Source organism: Amblyomma maculatum, chromosome 1, assembly GCF_055883805.1.
Source record: "Amblyomma maculatum isolate TAMU_Amacu chromosome 1, ASM5588380v1, whole genome shotgun sequence".
NCBI lineage: Eukaryota > Metazoa > Arthropoda > Arachnida > Ixodida > Ixodidae > Amblyomma > Amblyomma maculatum.
In genome coordinates, this window is record NC_139344.1 from 315,562,093 (window position 1) to 315,584,558 (window position 22,466).

At 47.4% G+C, this 22,466-nt stretch overlaps 2 protein-coding genes across 2 annotated transcripts in view; both read right to left on the reverse strand.

Annotated features, from left to right (window-relative positions):
• Lerp (lysosomal enzyme receptor protein) overlaps positions 1–22,466 on the reverse strand; it is a 164,809-nt gene that overhangs the window by 86,376 nt on the left and 55,967 nt on the right. Inside the window, exons 16-17 of the mRNA XM_084605664.1 lie at positions 20,864–21,073; positions 17,096–17,273 (exon numbers count right to left, since the gene is read on the reverse strand). Of these exons, the coding sequence (XP_084461790.1) occupies positions 17,096–17,273; positions 20,864–21,073 (388 nt within the window). The remainder of the gene's footprint in view (positions 1–17,095; positions 17,274–20,863; positions 21,074–22,466) is intronic.
• LOC146207171 (uncharacterized) lies at positions 6,358–9,117 on the reverse strand. Its single transcript, XM_084587583.1, has one exon. It carries the CDS (start codon positions 8,617–8,619, stop codon positions 6,358–6,360), a length of 2,262 nt encoding a protein of 753 aa, XP_084443709.1. The 5' UTR covers positions 8,620–9,117.

A 22,466-nucleotide genomic window follows, 5' to 3' on the forward strand; every position in this document is an offset into this window, starting at 1 on the left:
CCTGGACCTTGCTGTGTGGCATGTAATGCATCACCAGGGTTTCTACTCAAACCTGCAGAAGAACTTTCATTCTCACACCCTACAAGACTTGAATAACTATGAATGTTTTAGGAGAGCTCTTAAGCTAGTCAGATGCAAAACCCTCTGACTGTATATCTTGAGGAAGGCTGTACATAGATAAACCTCGGGCAGTTATTAAGAAAAACACCACCACCACTACCATCATCATCATCATCAACCTGACTATACCCACTGCAGGGCGAAGGCCTCTTCCATATTCCTCCAATTAACCCAGTCATGTGCTAGCTGCATCCACTTGACCACTGTGAACTTCTTAACCTCACCCGCCCACCCAATTTTCTACCCCCCCCACTCGGCAATCTCAACTAGTAACTCCCCCCCTGCATTCCAAAACCCATTCCATAGTCACCTACTGCCTGGTCTCCTGCCTGCTTTTTCCCTACCTTGGCATTGAAGTCGTCCATTAGTACAGTATACTGTGTCTTTCCTATCTGCATTGCCAATTCTACATCTTCGTAGAAGAAGAAAGAAACCAGGCAAAGCAAACATGTACAGTCTATGCCAAAGTTTAGATCTCAGGGGACCTGCTTCTAAATTTTGCAGCGGCGCTCCTTTGTCATTCACGGAACTTCTTTGCACTGGAAAGGACAGAACAAAAAATCTTACAATGAGGAGATTTGGGACACTGGGAATGCATTACGAGCCATACAGTGTGACTCAGAAGAAGACACCCTGGGCTGTAAACTTTTGGCAAGGACTTTACAGCGAAAGCTCGTTAGTTTGAACCTCAATAATTCGAACTACACTACTTGGTCCGGCCAAGCTCCACAGAGGTCTGTGTATAAAAAAGCCCACTATTTCAAACGCAAGTCAGTTCTGCTACAGATAATTCAAACTAAGTGCGCTGCTGTGTCTCTGCCTAGCACATGGCCAAAGGAACGCTTTTGCGATAGGGAGGCAAATTTAGTGGCTATGCACGTCCAAAACGGGACAGAAGATCAACCTGGTAAAACCATGGAGGAATGAAAAAAGCTTAAAGGGCGCCATGTACGAGATACCCCAAGATGACCCGCAGTGGGCGCATCATGCAGCTGTTAAAGAACGGTGGCACGCAGGTGTTCGGGTACTACGAGCAGAAGCTTAGCGCCATCTGGTCGCATATTCCGCCGATATAAAGTGCCGTTGTGGAGCACAAACAACGCAAGAGTGGCGTCAGGGTGATCAGTGCTGAGGCGGTTGATAATGTAGCAAAGTTTGGGATCTAAGCACTGCTCATTACGAATGTTTGAAAGGTCAGAGATGGACAGCACACAGGTGTCATCGTCACACTCGCTTTCAGGTGGCAGATCTACCGGGTCGCGGGACAGGCAATCGGCATCAGTGTGTAGCCAGCCGGACTTGTGAACGACAAAAAAAGTGTATTCCTGAAGACTCAGCGCCCAACGCCCAAGACGACCAGTAGGGTCCTTCAGCGTAGAAAGCCAACATAAGGCGTGGTGGTCAGTGATCATGGAGAACGGGTGGCCAAACAAGTAAGGGCGAAATTTTGTAATGGCCCACACGAGGGCTAAACACTCACGTTCTGTGCTCGAATAATTCCGCTCAGCCGCTGAAAGGAGGCGACTGGCATAAGCAATGTCGCGAGTGCGGCCCGCCTGCTGTTGGGCGAGAATGGCGCCAATACCGTGGCCACTGCCGTCGGTACGTACCTCTGTTTGTGCTAAGGGTTGAAGTGTGCCAGGACGGGCGGGTTGGTGAGGGCTGCAATGAGCGCAGAAAAGGCTTGAGATTGTTCTTGGCCCCAGCAGAATAGAATGTCGTTCTTCAGAAGAAGTGTTAGTGGACGAGCTGTGTCCGCAAAGTTGAGGACAAATCGCCGAAAATACGAGAAAAGGCCATAGCAAAGACCAAGAAAACTACGAACGGCACTGGTACAATGGGGTGTAGGAAATGCACTTACAGCACGAATTTTGTCGGGTTTGGGTTGAACGCCGTGGGCATCGACCAGGTGTCCGAACACTTTGAGTTCACGTCGACCGAAGCTACACTTCTTTGAATTCAGCTGAAGACCAGCTCTTCGGAAGACTCCAAGAATGGCATCGGGATAACATAAGCACGTTGTCCATTTGAAACCACGTAAAAGAGAGTCCATCATACGCTCGAATGTAGCAGGCGCATTACACAAGCCAAAAGGCATCTGGTACAGGCCATCGGGTGTGACGAAGGCGGTCTTCTCTCGGTACCGTTCGTCGACCGCGATCTGCCAATAACCAGAATGAAGATCAATCGAAGAGAAATAACTGGCACCATGCAAGCAGTCGAGGGCATAATCTATACTGGGAAGTGGGTAAACGTCCTTCTTTGTAATTTTGTTGAGATGTCTGTAATAAACGCAGAACCTCCAGGTATTGTCCTTTTTAACAAGCATGACAGGTGACACCCAGGGGCAGCTCGAAGGCTTTATAATATTTCTTACCAACATCTTGCCTACTTCTTGTATGACGCGACGTTCAGAAATGGCGACTCGGTAAGGTCTTCTGTGAATTGGTCTGGCGTCTCCTGTATCGATGCAATGAGTAACGAGGGACGTTTGTCCCAAGGGTCGGTTACCAAAATCAAAAATGTCACTGTACCAAGTCAGAAGGCGCGTAAGTGCTTGAGAACGATCAGGACGCAAGTCAGGAGCTACCATTCCTGATATGCAGGCCTCCGTACACGGGGACTCTGCAGGTCGTGTCGATCCTTCAGCAGTAGTGTCCGGTAAAAGTGCAGACACATTAAAGTCAGACAGTGGGGTCAGTTCGGCGAGAGAAATGCCCTCAGGAAGAACTTGTACAGAACAGCGGAAGTTCAGGACGGGAATATAAGTGTGATTATTGGCTACGTGCACTATATTACGAGGGAGAGCTATGCTACGCTGCAGAGTAACGTCGGTTAAGGGGGGATGAGGGGATCGGAGCAAACTTTTTTATTTTTTGACTTAGAGGGATGAAATTTGGCAGGCTGGCTTGAAATAGCATCAAACAGAAAGGTATAAAGTTTCAAAATGATAGCTTCAGTAGTTTTTATTTTACCATTGTTTATATGTTGTTAACATGTTGCTTGCTCGTGGAAAGCCTAGCATGACAGCAAAATGGGCTATGGGTCTGTAAATGTTCTTAATAGTTACTAAAAAGTGTGGTCTAGGTCAAGATTCTCCTTAAATTTTTTTAAACTTCTCTGCTCTTTTCCTAAATGACTTATTATACATCTTCTCTTTATGTTTAGAAGGTATCATGCTCTAATTACTGTGTAATAAAAAAATGGTGAGCCTAAATAGCAAATCTGAGACTGTCTTGATGTAAAGCACATTTCAGCAATTACAACAAGACAAACGGGATTAAAATCCATGCACCCATTGCGATGCTGCGCTTTCCACAAGCAAGGTGGTAAGTTCAAAACGAAGTTTTCAGAAAACAAGCTCGAAAGTTCCAAACTGGCACACACTGTCTAAAATGCTCCTGCACTGTAAAATTTCATGTCTCTGGCAGCAGGCAATTTCTTAGACTTTTGTCCTTTCAAAAGATGGGCTTTGTGCGCCTTCTTAATGCGCTGAGAGTCTTTCTCGGCGGCCCGCTGAAGAGAAAGGGCTCCAGGGCGCAGGCCCAATGTTGTGCACAGGTTTGAATATGCTCTCAGATTGCCTGAGTTGTACTTCAAAATCGCCTCGTGCACTGCTGTTTCCACAGCGAACAGTGAGGCATGCTGGTCTTTCGATAATAGCATACCTGCCAACTCTCCTGATTCAGTCGGGAGACTCCCGATTTTTCACTGCACCTTCCGATTGTACGATCACTAGCCTAAATCTCCTGAAAAGTTGCGTCAGCCCGCGCGGAAATCATTTTTGCAAAAATCTCGGCGCAGAATCTGCAGCCACGTCGTAACGCCCCCATCAAAGTTAACGGCAGCAACAACGCCATCAGCATCATTGGCTAGCAGCGAGCCGAAGCCAAATCAAAGCTAAAGCCAGTGGTGCCGTTTGGCTGCACGTTTTCTCAGGCCTTCCCTTGTGTGCACCGTTGCTGTCGCTTGCTGTGTGTAGGCTTAGCGTGTCTGCGGTCCACTGTGTGACGATCGACATCCTTGTGTTGTTCGCGACATCATGGCGCTCTCAAAGCCGAAAAAGAAATATTTGCAGAAGTTTTTGAGATCGTATACTTCTGACTTTCCTTGTTTTGTGACGTCAAGAAAAGGCGAACATTTCGCATTTTGCACAACGTGTGGATGCGACGTCAGTGTGTGTCACGGCGGCAAAGGTGACTTGAAACATCACGTTTCCACAGCGAAGCATGTGAGCAACGTTCGCGCCACTGACCAGCAAGGGAACATAGCAAACTTTCTGCAAAAGGACTGCGACAAAAGTGTGATACGTGCGGAGTGCCTTTTTACAGGTTTCCTAATCGAACATAACCTGCCGCTAAGTGTCAGCGACCATGTTGGGCCTCTTTTACGAAAAATGTTTCCGCGGTCTGAGGAAGCAAAGCGGTATGGATGCGGACGCACCAAGGCGACTGCAATCGTGGGCGAAATGGCCTCAGAGGTGCAAAGCACGATGTTAAACGCCTTGAAACACCGTGCTTTTGCTGTTGCTGTGGACGGTAGCAATGACAGTGCTGCACAGATATACCCGATTGTAGTGACCTACTACGTAGAAGAATGCTCGAAGATCGACAGTAGGCTAATGAGCCTTCAAGAACTTCATGGGGAGGCAACTGGACAAAAAATAGGTAACCTCGTGTTGGAGGCATTGAGAAATGTTGACGTGCCTGTATCCAACTGCATTGCGTTTTGCGCCGACAATGCAAACGTTATGTTAGGGAAAAAAAACGGCGTCGCTGCAGTCTTAAAGGAAGCTCAAGAAAACTTAGTTGTTGTTGGCTGCCCGTGTCATCTGATTAATCTGGCTGCTGAGAAAGGAGCAGCGTGCTTGCCAGTGAAGTTCGACGAGGTCCTCGTTGATGTATTTTATTACTTGGAGAAAAGTGCCAAACGCAAAGACAAACTTTCAGAATTTCAAGACATGCACAATACGGAGGTGCGAAAAATTTTGAAACATGTGCCAACTCGTTGGTTGTCTTTAGGCAAGTGCCTCACTAGAATGCTTGACCAATGGAAACCTCTGGTCAGTTTTTTCTTGAATGAGGTAAAAACAAAAAAGCGATGCCCATCCTTCTTAGATTCCTATCATATTCCTCGAAGGCCCACATCAACAGGAGGTGAAAATCCCGATGGTGCGAGTCACAAGCGTAAAGCAATAACAGAGAAGAAAGATGTTCTACCTGCAAAAAAAGCCAAAGTTATATCTGAAACTGCAAGAGAAGCTGCTTTATCTCGCGAAGAAAGACTGCTCCATTTTTTGACATGTGACATCAACTTGGCTTTTGGATATTTTTTGAAAAGTGTGGTCCCGCTTTTTGAGAAAGCTAACTGCCAGCTGCAGTCGCAGGCACCACAAATACATATTCTGCGGCCTGTTTTACTGCAGCTCCTCACAGAGCTTTTGGCAAGGTTTGTGCTGCCGACAGCTGTAAAGGCTGCTGCTTCTCCGCTTGATGTTCTACATCAAGATATTAGCTGCCAGAAAGGAGACAATGACCTGGTCATCGGAAGTCGCACCACAGCGTTGGTCGAGAAACTTAATTTAAATGATAAGACAGAATTTTTTGCTTCTGTGCGCAGTTATTTCAGCACTGCGTGCGACTACATCAGGCACAAATTTCCTTTTGAGAACCAAGCTGCGAAGCATGCTGAAGTTGCCAACCTGAATCTTATTTCTGAAGCATCTTTCTCAAGTCTTCGTTTTTTTGTTCAAAGCTTCCCCCAGCTGCTGCCTCACGACTGCAGTGAGACTGCTGAAGATGCGTTGGATTCCCTGGAAGCTGAGTTTGCTCTGCTGCAGGCGTACAATCTTCCGGAGCATATTCTGAAGGAAGAAAGGTGTGATGTCCAGTGGACAAAAGTCGGTAAAATGCAAAACAGTGATGGAAAACTCCTGTTTGGCCGAGTTGCAAAGGTGGTACTTGATTTTCTTGTAATACCACACAGCAATGCACAGTGCGAGAGGATTTTTAGCACAGTGAGGAAAACAAGAACTGAATTCCGTTCATCGATGTGCAACACAACGCTCGAACAATTGCTGTTGGTGAAGGGCCACAAGCAGTCTCAGCCATGCTTTGAACAAAACTATTCTGATGAATTTTTGAAGCTCGCTAAATCTGCCACCGCAAAAGCCCTGCGAAAGGACTCTTCTGGCACTACATGAAAAGTTAACGCTGCCCCCCCCCCCCCCCCCCCCCTTCATGTTCTGAATAAAATCTCCTGATTTTTGATCTTGCTGTGTTGGCAGGTATGTAATAGTGACCAAATCACTGAATGGAGGCTCTCAGCCGCATTTTGAGTTTTGCCTCCCCTGCACCGGGCCAGCAACTGAGGGTCTGAGAGGCGCTGGTACACTGGCAGAAGTGCTTCAGCGACCTTCGGTGATAACTTGTACTTGTGAGGGGGTGGTGGTTGCCCTTCTGCCTCTGCTGATTGATGTTTGCACCAGCTGAGGGGGCCAGGGGGACACAGCTCATGATGGGGCTCACCATCCGTCGACGTCACATGATAATAGGTCGACATTACTGCCCTTTGCATTTCTTCAACTTCTGAGTGGTTCCGCAGAGCGAGGCCATAGTAGTCAGTCAATTTTTTCATCAGCTGCTGTGTCAGGCCCCCCTTTCCACCTAGTGGCTCTCCTTTTTTAGCCTTGCTGACCAGGGAGCGAAGTGCAGCACCCATCCGTTTTTTCACGTGATTTATGCAGTCCTCTTTAGAGAGCTGCACAAAACCATAAACTTCTTCGTCACACAGAGTGCGGAACATGCGGCTGTCCCCATCACAGACTATGTTTGTGTACCGGAGATCATTCTTGCTCAAAGAGCGCCTGAACAGCTGCAGTGCAGCCTCCACCTCCATTCGTCCAGAATTCACATCAGTGTTTTTCTGGCACTGGTGCTGTTGCTTCCACTCAGCATAAGTGGGGTCACTTTCAGCTGGCTGTCTGCTGCACCCAAGGCAGAAGTTCGAGAGAACCACACAGTCTAACACAAGCCCTGTATGAAACTCAATTACACAGCCTACGCCAGTGTGAGAACTGTGGCCACGTGTCAGCCACGTACCATCGTACACGACTGTAATATTCTTCGAAAAGATAGTTTCCATTTCTGTGTACACCTTTCTCACTGCCTCTACAGCGTCTGCAAAGATGTTGTTTGCAGCTGCTTCTGCAGCAGGCTTGAAAGTTTTTTTTAGATGCTCCTCATATGTTTTGTGGTGTAATCCTCTATGTGAAACATTCATGGTGGCCCAGAAGTCATTGAGAGCAGTTGGTCCCTTACCAATGCTCTTTATCGCTTGAATTGATCTGATGTTGATATCAAAGGCTCTAGAACCACTCTGCCTTTGTGAAGACCATTCAGATTGGAGGGCACCACAGGAAATACACGAAAGTACCATCTTCACAGCTAGCCCTAATTTAGTTTCCCGATGCACTGTTAGGCCAGGCTGATGACAAATTGGGCAAAGCATGGAACTAATCAGCGAGTTCAAGGCTGCTACTTGCACAAGCATAAATTCCTCTTCTGGAGGTGCGGAAATGGCATCTTCTCTTGAGTCAGTCAGCGCAAACTTGCGCTCCGTAGCTGAAACCGCGCGAAGCGATTCGCAAACACTCGATGCTTGCACCTTTGCCGTTTCCGCGGACACAAATCGTGTTCTGAGGTGAGCTTGAATAGTGCGACGTTCACTGGATGAATATTCGTCACTGCGATGATCGGCCACCGGCGAGTCCGTGGAAGCGAGCGTGCACCCGCGATCGCCGTAACTCGTCGATGGCTCGGCCGCCGGCGCGTCCGCGAAAGCGCGCGCGCGCCCGCGAACACCGTAACTCGTCGATGGCATAGGATTGCCTTCACTCGCGGTTGTCGGCTGTGGACACATTTTAGAGTTGAAAAACACATCGCGGAAGCGTGTCTCCACTGTGCAGTCAGGCGGTGATGACTGTTGCAAGACCACTTCGCTCGATGAGCTTGTGCCGGGAGGCTCGCATACGGTGACATTCACTGGCGTGTCGATCCTCACTGGCGAATTAACGTTGCGCCCACGGCTCAACGGCGAGAAATCGTGGCCCGTCTCACCTTCGCTGGCTGGTGCCTCACCCGACGAACTTGCAGTGGCACGTCCGTGCACGGCGAGACGCACGTGTGCGGCGACGCTCGCTGGCATGTCGATCGTCGCTTGTGAAGTAACATTGCACACGTGCATCGACAGCGCAGCACGTTGTTCGTTGTTCTCACAATCGCTGGCTGGTGCCCGACTCGGCATGAGATCGCACAGCACATTGGGAGAGAGATCGCGTAGCACGTTGGGCGCGTACTCCGCCGATTCCGAACGGACGCTCGGCTCGGTAGAACCACCTGTTGATGATCGCCGCTTCTTCCTTGCTGTAACAGGCTTGCGTTTTCGCTTCCCGTAAGCATGCTTTGTCCGGAACTTCTTTTCGAACGTTCGCTGATCCATTGCACGTGGTCGAAGACTCGAAACGCAAGAAAAAGAATTGCTTTCCAGCGGCGGACAAAGCAGACGCTCCTTGCGCTGGCTGCCATTATTGCCGCGGCATCAGCCAATGAGGAGGCGCCTAGCAACACGTCGCGGCGCAGAGCCAATCGGGGCGCGGTATTCATTGGCTGCTTCGTGCTGCCGTCCTGCGGATATTCCTTTTTTGTGCGCTTGCTAGCTGGCGGAGAAGGGAGGGAGGGGTTGGGACAAAGAGCTGAAGAGTCGGGCTTTCCAACGATGCCAAAATGGCGGCGCTCCGTGGCGGGAAAGTCAAGCAGTCATGCCGTGAACTTGGCAGCTTTTTCGCGGTTCGGGAAGAATATCTCGACGCCGGCACCGATAAATATATTTATTTAGACTACTTAGAGTTTGTTTTTTGGTGAAATATTTCAGGACAACATAGAAATAATGTTGTAGATTCCGAAAAGCGCACTTTTCAAAAATCGATTTTTTCCGCGATTTTCGTGATCTGATCCCCGCATCCCCCCTTAAGGGGGAAACAACGTAGTCGCCATCAGGAAGGGAGGGAAAAGGTGACATGAGCACATACACAGCGGCTTCAGGTGGCAGACGAGTAAATGCAGGGGAGCAAAGACGGAGCGTTGAAGTTTCATGAGCTTGTTCGTCAGGACAGAGCGGCAGGTCTAGATGAAGCAGTCCAGAAGAACAGTCAAGAAGAGCAGAGTGTGCAGTTAAAAAGTCGAGGCCTAATATAACATCTTGAGGGTAACTGGTGAGGACTGTAAATAACATAGGGATGTTGCGGCCGGCAATGCCAATTCGTGCAGTACACATACCAATAACAGCAGCTGTGTTGCCATTCGCAACACGGATGGTAGATGAGGTAGCGGGTGTGAGGACTTTCTTGAGGCATCAGCAGAGCGATGAACTGAGAACAAAAATGTGGGTGCCAGTGTCAATAAGTGCAGAAATTGGGACTCCATCCACTAGAATATCAATGATGTTACGTCTAGGTGCGGTGGTCAGTACAGAGTTGGTAGTCCGGGTCGGTAATGCAGCGTCACTCCCGGGTGCTGCATTCACTAGTTTCCCGGGTAGATGCTGGTGTATGATGGGGAGGAGCAGCGACGAGGAACCGATGATTGGGATCGACGATCGCGGGGAGATGGAGATCAACTGGAGCGATGAGCAGTTGGGTCGGTTTCGATGCGAGGCTCATCCGGTTGAGGAGGAAAGTGTCTAAGTCCATCATAGGCGGGCCGGGTTGGGCAACAAAGCGTCGAGGTCCATAATACCGACGGTCAGCGTTGTAATAGGAGCGAGGGATGGGGAAGGCACGGCTACAGCAATAACGCGAAGTGAGGCAGGCGCGGCAGCAAATAAAACAGATTGGCCTGTCGTGTGAGGTGCGGCACTCTGCAGGATTGCGACCAATGTAGCGACGGGGGGAGGCTAGGCTGGTGGTTGCAGCAGCCACTAAAGGAACAGGGTGCGATGGTGGCTGGGACGACACGGGGCTTGAGGAGAGGCCGACGTTCCTGGCAGACAACGGCTTCTATCATGGCCACGGTATCGGGGAGCGGAGACTGGAGTGGTGCGGGAGTTAGGGCCTCAAGTTCTCTCCGGACGATCTGAGTCACGGTCGTAGGATGGGAGGGCTGGTGCAAAGGGGCCAGGTCATCGCAGGATGATGTAGCCGCCATGTTCGGAAGACGGTCAAAGCGATGTACGAGACGTCTTTGTTTTGCTTGCTCAAATTTTCGGCAGACTTGAAGCGCCGAGTCGACAGTAGAGCAATCCATGCAGAATAGGATGTTGAATGCATCATCCACGATACCCCTGAGGATATGCCCTAACTTGTCACTTTCCGGCATAGAGCGGCTGACCTTGCGACACAACGCAAGAACGTCCTGAATATAGGCGAGGTAGGACTCTGTGGGGATTGAACTCGAGAAGAAAGTTTCGTTTTTGCAGCAAAACCCGCCCAATAGGCTTCCCGAACAAGTCCTGAAGCTTATGCTTGCAGGTAACAAGCTCTTGTTCGTGGTTTTGGAACCATGTTCGAGCTGTTCCCGCCAAATAGAAGATGATATCAGCGAGCATGATGGTTGCGTCCCAGTGGTTGTTGCGGCTGCAGCGCTCATACTCATCTAGCCAGTCGTCAACATCTGGGTGGTCGTCGCCATTAAAGATGAGAGGGTGCCGAATTTTCGTGAGTACAACTGGCTGAGGCAATGTTCCCTTGATGGTAGGGGCTGCTTCGGAGGTCATCGTGGCTGTTTGTGACATCGTTGGGATCCCAGGTAGGTGGCGGCCGCTGCGCAAATCCAGCTTTTGGCAGCGTAAATAGGCTAACCGGTGCGTACGGGGACCTTGATTCACCTTCACCAAGATGATACGGAGCAGAAGGCTAGCACAGGAAACCACAGCAGGTGATGAGCGAGTGTTCACAGCACAGCTGAACACAGCAAGAGTTCAGACAAGACCCAACAGTTTCTTCTGCTTCGTCGTCCTCTTCAGTGGCATATACATAACAATATTCTCAGTGTAAAATGTGTAGTGGGTTCATCATGCAAATTTGGTTCTTTACTCCAGCAAATACGGTAAATTTACTGTAAAACAAATAGTTCTTGTCAGTTTTTTTTTTTGAAGCCATTCGATAATTCCAACTTTTTTCTCAGTCCCATGAAGTTCGAATAAACAAACTTTTACTGTACTTGTATCGAAAACAAAGCATGCTTTTTGAACTTTGCTTAAATCATAAACCGTGATTGATCAAATATGAGGGCATGAAATTAGCACATTCTCGAATAAAATCAGCTGCAAGCATGCGCCTACTTATTTCATGCTTGTTGCATGTAGTTCCTTCCTTAGTAATGCCCAACTAACTCGTACAACAGTGTGCTCTCCTCAAGTCACTGCCTTTTTCTTTTCTCCCACAAAGTATGTGTGCCATGCAAGTCATGTGATCCCGATTTCCTCCTTAAAATGGCAAGCCCTGATGCTTGGTTAAGTGAAACAAGATTCGCTGTGTTGTTCAGAGGAAGCCAATTAACAAAGTATAAGAATAATGCAACTACAAATCATTATAGGTCACGTTTAGATCTGTAGATTAAAATATGAATTGTCTACGAAGATTAAAAAGTTGTGGTGATTCAGATATCGCGATACATTGGCAGTGGAATACAACAGGAATGCATACTCATGACACACCTATATTAATTATGCACAGCAGAGCATTTAAGTCTTTAAAATGAGAGCAGGTGCCTAGCAAGCTACTTTTTCTGATGTCCCTGACTCCTCTATGTTTGTGACTATTTCAGTCAAAAGTTCCCCGGCTAGTGAAGAGGCGGGAAAACATGACTGCCGATGATAATGAAGAATGTCCTATAACGTCCTTTGAAACCTAAAACCATTTAGATCGCTTTGAAGCCATGGCCTGAGAGCAGGCTTTCCAGATAAATTTTGATGCCCACAGGTCAAAGTGGAACCCTACATGAAACTCCAAAAGTGTAAAAATTCTGTACATTACGGCTTATTCTACAAACAATATTTTTGAGCATAACTACGTTGATTATCTGCACTAGCCTAAAAATAATAAAGAGCATGCCAAACAGTACTGAACTAACAAGTTTACACAGTGCTCACTTTATGGACGACAACAACATGACAGCTGAAACTGGCAGGATGTCTCATGCACAACTGAAAGATGTCATGCCAATGAGAATGGACCATGTGCTGGGCATTCATGGTATGGCCAAAATTCATGCCAGACCCTTGTATTAATTTCAGACAGTCCCTTTCCCCAACTTGGCCACAACTTTAATGGCATCCCTAATAATTAAAACGTTTTTCTAGGTACCCAATGACTCCCAGGCAGTTCCATGTTTTCCAGGTTGCACAACACCCTAAAGAGTACATAATTGGTTTATCCCATCAGAACTCAACTATGCAGCTGAAAACAGAAGCCAACCCTGAGCAATAGGAAGAAAAAAGGTGGGAGTTAATGTTAAAAGAACATCAAGGATAAACAAATTGTCCTGCACCAACCAGTTAACACATTGTTATTACAGAGACACTACTTTTATTCAAAACTGCCCTTGCAAGCCAGGAAAAGCAAACAAAATCAGAAAAGCAAGAAGAACAAGCCAACACTATTTCTTTATGAGCCTTGTCAAGGCTAGGATACCTTGTCATACACTTCCAAGAAGAGAAAATAAAAATGTGCTTCCAACATTGCATTCCTTACACTTTATAGTATCTATCTCTATATTAGAAATTAATTTCTGATGAGCATTTTTTTCCCTATTGTTTGAGCAGACAGTAGCAATAATTCTCTAATAAGTAAAAGCTCATTAATTCGGACTTCTAGGGACCGTAAGATATGTGCGAATTAACCGAATGTCCGAATTATCGAGAGAACAAACAAAAAAAAAAAACATGCACGATTTTATCTCAACATACCTTTATTACTTAAAGTAATCACGGATGCTTGTCTGCTTTCCCGCAGAAACCCGCGCGGATACTATTTTCATCAGCCCTTCCAGGTGCTCAGCAGCACGCATGCCATCTGCAGTGCCCCAACAAAATTCCTCTAACACAACGAGGGCCTCTGCTGCTTCCTTCACAGTGCGAGGGGGCCGAGGTTGCTCCTCTCGTAGCCCCTCTTCCTCCTCCGAATCTTTGCCGTGCAGTACATACCGGACAATTTCTTCCTCAGTTAGAGAGCCGGCTGTAGCAACGCCGTCATCAATGCTGATGTAATCGGCGAGTGTCACCGCATCCGGCAGCACACCTCCGAAATCCGGGCAGTCATCTGCATTGTCGTCTGGCGACACTTCTGCTACTGTGTCATTGCAGGGCTCAGGCAAAACGAAGCCACTGTGTTGAAAACAGTTAGCGATGACGTGCGCAGGTGTGTTCTTCCAAACGTAGGCAAGAATGTTGATCGCGCTCAGAAGATCCACGTCGTACTGCTTACCGACTTCATTGCACAGTAGCATGCATTCCAGCACGTGCCTGCGGTATTTAGTCTTCACATACTGAATTATACCTTGGTCCATCGGTTGGAGGGCCGATGTAGTGTTGGGCGGCAAAAAAACAACTTCAATGTTGTTCAGTCCGGTGGCACTGTTATGTGCACTACAGTTGTCAAGGACAATTAACACCTTGCGGTTCTTCGCGGAAAACTGTCGGTCTAACTTTTGTATCCAGCCGGGAAAAATTTCCGATGTCATCCAGGCCTTTTTATTAGCCCGGTACTCCACCGGAAGAGCAGGCATGTTCTTAAAGCACCGTGGCTTTTGAGCCTTTCCAATGACGACAAGTGGCAAGCGCTCTGTCCCTGTCATGTTTGCGGCTAAAAGAACGGTGCCTCGTTCTTTACTCCTTTTTCCTCCGATGCAGGGATCTCCTTTCATTGTCAGTCTTGTCAGGCAATGCCTTAAAGAAAAGTGCTGTTTCATCAGCATTAAAAATGTCATTTGGATCATATGCTGCGATATGTTCCAGCCGCTGAGCGTTCTTCCAGTTGTTGGCAACATCTTCGTTGACGGCACCTCTTTCGCCGCACACAGTCTTGAAAATGTCTATCTCTAAAGCGCGCACACCACCCTTCTGACGCTTTGAGTCCATCGATATGCATCATCAGTGCAAACCTCTCGGCCTGCGCCATGATGAGGGGTCCACTCAATGGGAGGTTTGCATCACGCGAGTTGACCACCCACCGAAGCAAGGCTTCTTCCAACTCCGGATGAGCTGCTGTTCGCAGACGCTTTCTTGACGCTTGGAACTTCTCGCTTTCAAACGCCTGAAGAATCTGTTCTTCATTTTTTAGATATGTGCTTAAAGTACTCCTTTTAAAGTCATATTTTTTCATTGCTTCTTGTCGGGAGAACCCGTTCTTAAGGGCCCGCAAAATTTCCACTTTGGTAGCCAAGTCCTTGGCCTCGTAGCTCATCGGCCGTTTCGCCGGTGTTGCCATCGGGGGCGAGTGCGGTGATACCAGCGCACAACAGAGAAGCAATGAGCCGCACTAAAGCGAGCAATCTTCAATACAACAGCGTAGCACACCGACGATTGGTTGGTTGGTTCACAGGAAGGGAAAGGCGCAGTATCTGTCACACTTGCTCTGCGGACACCTGAACCGCGCCGTAAGGGAAGGGAGGAAGGTGGGAGTGAAAGTGGAAAGAGAGAAAGGGGAGCCGTAGTGGAGGGCTACGGAGTAATTTCGACCACCTGGGGATCTTTAACGTGCGCTGACATCGCATAGCACACAGACGCCACTTCATTTCGCCTCCATCGAAACGCAGCCGTCGTGGTCGGGTTCGAACCCGGGAACTCCGGCACAGTAGTCGGGCGTCTTACCACTGCGCCACCCCTGGCGGGGCACCGACAGCAGCAAAACGACAAAATGGCACCGCCAGTAACGTCGGCTCGTGAAAAAACAAGAAAAAGCGCCCATCCAGCCACAAGTCGAGCCAAGTTGATTAATCGATGTCCATGGCGATGCTGCTTTTGGGTATCGCTATTGCGCCGCATTCGTCTTATTTTCGTTTTCGAGCCTCGGTAGCTGCCCGAAGTTGTCCGAATTATCCGTTGTGCGGTCAAATCCGTCCGAATTAACGAGAGTTTCGTCCCATAGACTCCTATACATAATTCTGGGGACCAGGCGCGAAGGTTGAATTATCCGATTTTCCAAATTAACGGGAGTCAAAATTAACAAGATTTTACTGTACCATTAGAACTAATTGCCCTAGAAGAGAAATTTTTGCATATTTGAAATCAGTAGAAAAAGCTGTACTATTCTGCGAGGTTTCATAAAATTCGGTAATAAACAATAAAACCAATTTTAAGACCCATGTCCCCCCTTAAGTGAGAAACAAAGCACCGTCAACTAGAGAACAAACTTAACTTGTGTAGAAGCTAAGCTTTAGCTAGAATCTAAAAGAACTGAGCTATGGCTGGGCACGCAACCTATAAAACTGGCCATTATTGATACAGTCGTTGATTGTTTTTTTTTGGATTCCAGATTTTCCAGACCTGCCCGATTATCTGAACTCTGCCATGGCACCAACACATGTTCCATAGAGTCAACGTAAAACACCAACCAAAATTTCGGACATTTGAAACTTTTCTCCTCTCCATCGCAGGTCAAAAGCTATGAAGAACTGCCACAACATCACTGCCATTTTGTTTTTCTGCAGCCTCAAATCACCGCTGCATGTATGCCCACTGTACTCTCAATAGCAGGCACCGCTAGCTATGGGTGGCCTGTGCCCATGATCCACAGTTCCGTCGACCGCAAAGAGGATGGGCAAGCGTACTTCTATCATGTACATCATGGCTTGCATTTAGCAGCAAGCGAGCCAGCCAGCATCGTGGCTCGCCACGGTGGCTGCAAGCGGAGTCGTGGCGGCATTCATCCACTTGCAGACTGTGATGCGCGAGCACAGAGGGAAAAAAAGATTGCGCGCCTGTCCAGTGCCCCAAATGCCACCGATTGCCAACTGAGAACAGACTTGTTTTAACTCATTTTGCAATACACCACATGTGCCAACTAAACACGACCTTCAAGAAAGCTTTGTGTGAACATGGCCGAACGACAGCAGCCATGGAAAGTGATTGTGGCATAAAATATGCAAATCTTTGCGCGAAACGTGCTTTAACTTCAGACAATTGCTGCGGCTCACGAGACAGCGTCCCTTTTGTTTTTTTAAACCAACGCACGCAGCAGGAGACGTCCACCGCTCCAGCAGAGCCACCACCACAACTTTAGTTTGTTTACACAAGAGAGAAAAAAAAAGAAAAAAAAAAGAAAAAAAAAAGGCGTGACATAAAGTCATATGGGAACAGCAAAGTTGTGCCCGAGCTGGCTTGCCAATGTCCTGCGCCTCTTTGTTTGAACATCACACCGCTCTGACTGTTGTGAGTTTCCCCACGGTCGCCACCATGCAGAGAGGAGACTGGCTGTGAGACTGAGGGGATTGAAGAACAGACTGATCAGTTTTTCAAGCCACTCAGTAAATTAAAGTGATGCTTTCAGAGTGAATTCGTTTTTCGGACTGCCCGGTTTTCCGGGCACTTTTTCAGCCCTTTGAGGGTCTGAAAAATCAGTCTGCGACTATACATATTTGGATGCCAAAGTGCACAAAAAAATGTAACAAAGGGCAATCCACCTCTTGCCCAGATCTGTTCTGTGCCCAAGTGCCTTCTTTCCTCAACCCCGTCTCACGCTGCACAGGTTGAAAGCAACCCAGCAGGTTTTAGTATGCATGCAGAATTTCTGCCAGCGAAAGGTGCAAGCAGCAGATGGCAGCAGGCGTGAGGTCATCACACTTTGTAGGAAAGGTGGATTGTGAGGCTGAGCCAATGATGAGACTAGAGAATAAGCTGGAATAATGTATCCTCATTAATGCGCAGTTATGCATTGTGAATGTGGAAATTGGAGCAGCAGCCAGCCTGCAGCTCTCCTCACCTGAGTGGTTGGTGTAGTTGCCAACATAGGTGAGCCGCAGAGAGCCAGGGTCTTCTGATGACAACGACATGCCATTGGTCCTTGCCAGCTGCTTACCCACACCCCCCTTCACGACACACACGCTGGTGTTACTCATGCTGGCACAGTGTCCTCCATGCACTGGTCCACACACATTCAACTGCAAGAGAAAGAAAACCAACTTAAAGATGAAACTGCACGCTGTCACGTTTGTCAGCGGAACAACGAGCTATACAATTAGGATCCCTCTGAGGTGAACTTCAATGGACCAGAAAATGTGCTGATTTTGTCAGAAGTGTGATTATGCGCCCACGTGTTACATAAGACTGAATATATCAGCCTTTCAGAGAGAGGATAATTTTAAACTGAGCACTGCACTATCAAGGTTCGTGCCAATTTTCAGATACAACAAAATTCGAGGAATTTCAAGGACTTTAAAACCCTTCAAATATTTTTTCAAAGCCCAAGAACGAAAGCGTTTTACCAAAGCAACATCTTCTATACTTCACATATAAAACTTTTATTGTGCAAAAAATTGACGAGAACATAGAAACTACTTTCACGAATCTAATCACCCCCTTATTTTCTAAAAAAAGAAAAAAAATTCTGGAAAAAAAAAAAAAAAGAAAGTTTGGAAGTCAACCTAAGCACTCCCTTTTTTTGCAAGGAAGAGTGCGTATTCAAGACCGCCAAGCACACTCTCTCACTCTGTCGAGCCAGAGTTTTCGGAATTCAGAAGTGGCATGGCATCCACGGCGTCAGCTTCATGCGTTGCTGTGTTCCAACACTACATGACAGACGGCGGCACAGAACGCTGTAAATCTGCCCCAAGTGACACTGATAACCCTACCAGCATCTTGTCACAAAGGGCCAGGCATCGGCTGCACTAGGCAGGTTTCATGGGCATCGCTGGCATGCATTGCATGGTTCCGTGTCAACTGTTTGAGAGCCGTGACGGAAGACAGAACACGTTTGTAGATGGTTTAAGCGAACTGTAATTGCCTTCGCTGAAGCTGTTTGCCAAGTTTCATGTTTAGTTGCCAAATATATTGTTATTTTCTGTGCCACACTCGTCGAGATATCACTGCAAAAACAGAGGGCGGGGGACGGTTCATTTTAGATTTTTCAAACCTTCGCCACTGAAACCAGTGAAGACACCAGCGACTAGGCATCGAATGTGCAGCCTCTGTCACTGAGTTAGTGTGAAATGATGGTGGCAAAGAGTCACCCCCTTCAGGTTGTGACAGGGAATGTCAAATGCATTTATTCTCCGTGCTGCACCGGGTGCACATTGCAAGTGCATTCACCGCACAAGATGCCAAGAAGGTAAACGATCTGGTCACGCAATGAACCTTTGCCCCCATGCCTCCGCAGAGTGTTTAAAAGGGAAAGTGAGCAGTTCCACTCTCGCTGTGCTGCTGCTCTGCTCCTCACTGCTCGATGCTTCCTGTTCCTGTTCCTGTTCTGCCAATGAAATGCGCCATTAGTCTCTTTTGTGCAGCCACCTGACATCATAAAAGACCTACCGTCGGTAAGTCTTGATTTGGCGTGCTTCATCACCACATGTTTTTTGCTGCTGCAATGAAGAGACTTGCAATAAAGCCGAAGTACAGCCATGCAAAGGACCTGGCCAAGAAAGCGTAAATATTGAAGGCGCTGAAGGAAGGTGTTTCATGCCGTGACGTGATGGACAAATTAAAAGTGAGAAGAACGACTTTAGACACGTATATGAAAAATGAAAAGAGCATCATGGAGGTGTTTAACGGTGAAGCATAAAGTGCCAAAAGAAAATGACTGTGGACGGTGGCCCACTTGGAATCCGAAAAAGCTGTACTGCAATGAATCACAAATACACGTGACGCCTAACTCCCTGTGAGTGGGCCACTAATTTGCGCCCAAACAGAAGGGTTCTCCATGAAAATGAACATTAACGAATTTAAAGCTTCCAAAGGTTGGCCTGCTCGTTTTAGAAACCATCACAATCTGGCTTTTAAGAATGTGCGCAATGAAAGAGCCTCCATGAATGAAGCAGTGATCGAGGAGTGGTGTACCCTGTATCCCTGGTGTACCCTGGAGTGGAATGTATCCAACACTGACGAAACAGCACTGTTCTTTAAAGTCCTCCCAGATAAGACGATCACCTTCAAAGGTGACCCCTGCAAAGCAGATAAAAGGAATAAGGAAAGGATTACTGTGCTATTTGCTGCAAACATGACAGGAATGGAGTGTTTGCCGCTCCTAGTGATTGGCAAGGCTAAGAAGCCGGGATTGGCAAGGCTCAGAAAGAGATGCTTCAACCTTCCTGTTGATTACAAAGCCAAAAGGAAGTCTTGAACATCCAGCATTTTCCAATCCTGGCTGCATCAGCTGGACTGGCGTTTTGGAGGTGAGAAATGAAAGGTCGTTAAGACTGATGACAACTGCAGTGCTCACTGCAAGATGTCGAGCCTGGAATAGATAAAGGTTGTGATCCTCTCCCCGAATGCCGCCACAGCCTTTCGGTCCATGAACCAGGGCATAACGAAGTACCTAAAGTGCAAGTACAGAAAGCATGTACTGTAGCGCATGCTTCCGTGTATGGAAGCTGCGAAGAAGTACAACCTTACGCTTCTCAGCGCTTTGAACATTCTGGCATTTGAATGGACGAACGCACCTGCAACTGACATCAACTGCTTCTGGCACAGTGGCTTTGTATCGCCAAACTGCTCTGGAGAGGAACTGCCAGCTGCAACAACAACCACTGAAGATGACAGCTGCTTCGTAAAGCTCACCAACTACGTGTCCATCGATGATGAGTCTGAACGGCTGCCCCAGCTTGGTAAAAAAAAACCACAGAAGCCCTACCCATGCTTGACAAGTTGCCCCATGGTGCACGTGCCACAGAGCCTCTGGCTACTATTTATTTATTGGTACCTCAAATACCCACTAGGGGCATTACATGAGGGGTGGGCTAACAAATCATATAATTAATTTGGTGATGAATGTCTTGAAAAATTCTTTTGAGAAAAAAAGAGCTATTGTCGCCTCGCAAACTTGCCCAATAAACAGACTATTACAACCATGTTGGGAAAAGCACTAACACAGGACGGAGTGAAACACAACACAGGCCAACACAATACAGGCTGTCCTGTCTCAGCACTGTTCCCAACATGACCGTAAAACAACAAGCACAACTCTCCTCTCTTGTGACGATTACAATCTAGGGCAAATTATGTTTCTGTTGTTCATTCAATATTTTCCTATTTGGATAATTCGACCATTTTTACACGGTCCCTTCAGTATCAAATTAGCGAGCTTTTGCTGTATTAGGCAATAATGACTGCTTTTCTGTTTACTGTCATGAGGCTCTATCTGCCTCCAGCACTGATGAGCTGCACAAAACCAAAGCAGAAACATGCAAGAAACGGCAACCAGACCATTGACAGTGCAGGTGCAAAGCCCACAACCTTCCTGCACACAGTCTGCTTGAGCCAACTAAATAATGCAAGGATTTGATACAAAGCCCCAAACAAACATGTTGAAATTTTCCAAACATGCATGTTTCAACTGACACACTCAACTAAGTGTGAGCTATCATTACAGCTAAGGCCATCTGACAAAGCAAACGGAACACCAAGCTTAAAAGCCAATTATGGTGGCAACACACTACGCCTGTCATGCAGCCTTCCCACTATGCGATGCTCTCATCGCGGTCTTGTATTGGATAAGCACTGAACAGACAGTTTGAGAAGAAAAGAAAGCGAATCTCACCTCATAAGTGAGGCCTGCTGCACTAACAATTGTGTAGAAGCTGCCAGGCAAGTGCAGAGCAGAAAGGCTGTAAGTTGTGCCCTGGCTGGTAGTGAGTGCGCACGAGTCGCGGGCATCCAAGTGGCTCACAGGGCAGGCCATGTGTGTCACCCAGAGGAACCTCTGCTCACACTGGTTCCTCCCGGGGTTGATGTAGAGAAGATGTTCCTCCTGCAAGTGAGAAGGAGCACTAAAGATGCCCGGCCACGCTGCAGTGGAAGAACTTTTCCCTCATATGAGCACCAAATTTGGCCTTCCTGCAGCCCACAACATTTACAATATATTAGCGGTTACAGCGGCATGCCCAAGCACACAGGCTCAGGCTACTATGAATGAGCCACAATGGATGTGAATACAGTCGAACCCAGATATATCGAACTCTAAAGGGATAGCGAAATAGTTCGATATATCGATAATTCGATATAGAGAAATCGGCTTGAGAAGCCACTTGCGATCATGAAAAATGATACTGTATTTGTTACGTAATCAACCCACTCACATATTAAACCCACCCCCTACTTTTGCCCCCAAGAATTTGAAAGAAAAAAAAAAAAAAAGCGTTGGAGGAGCATCCCTTCGTTTTAGCCCTCACATCCACAGCTCATTTGTTGGCAGCGTGCCAAGATGCTACACAGTGATAACGTCACCCTGTGTTTCTCTTTTCACTATACTTTTGATAGATCCTGCGGTGGCAGGGAGTGAACTTGGCAGATTGCCCGTAATAGCTTGATTGCACAAGCCTGGTTCGATTTATCAAGCCGTGCTTGGGGCTGGCGTCATCCACTGCCACAAAATCATTGGAAACGTGATAGCTGCAGTTGGTGCATAGCCACATAAAGGTCTATTTGTGTCTATTTGTGCTGTGAGTGTCTTTTTGTTGCACTCTTGACCTTTCCTTTATGGGATAGCTGCAAATGTCGTTTGAAGTGAACAATGCTAACGCCCGTATTCACAAACGCGCCTCGACTCGACGCTCCACCTCCACTCGTTGGAGCGGAGAATACAGCCGCTACTCCACTCCAGGGCCGATTCGGATTCATGAACGCCCCTCGGCGTTTCCTCCGATAAGTTCTCCTCGAGAATATCTCCTCCACTCAGAGCAGCGCAAGTGGCATATGGGGACGAGATTAAGATGAACTTTTGGCCCGAAAACTGCGTGCTGAACTATGTAACATGCTCAGTTTTTCATGTAAAGTCTTTTAAACAACTTTCCCAACCGACCTCGACGTTAACAGCATAGTGTAACTTGTTTTGCGGGCTGGATAAAAAGGGCGGCTGTGAAAAATGGCTGAAAAATGTTTTCGCATCTGGCAACAGTCGCTGCTGGTGACGTCAGCTTCGAGAAATGGTGTGAATACTTCGGTTTATTTTTTGGTCTGAGATCTACGCTCGGCCTTTGCCGCTTTGCCTTTTTTATTGGCAGGCTTTGACAGACGTTTTTTATTTTATTTTTTTTACAGGCTTGACAGACTTTTTTTTTCATCATCATCATCATCATCAGCCTGATTATACCCACTGCAGGGCGAAGGCCTCTCCCATATTTCTCCACTTAACCCGGTCCTGT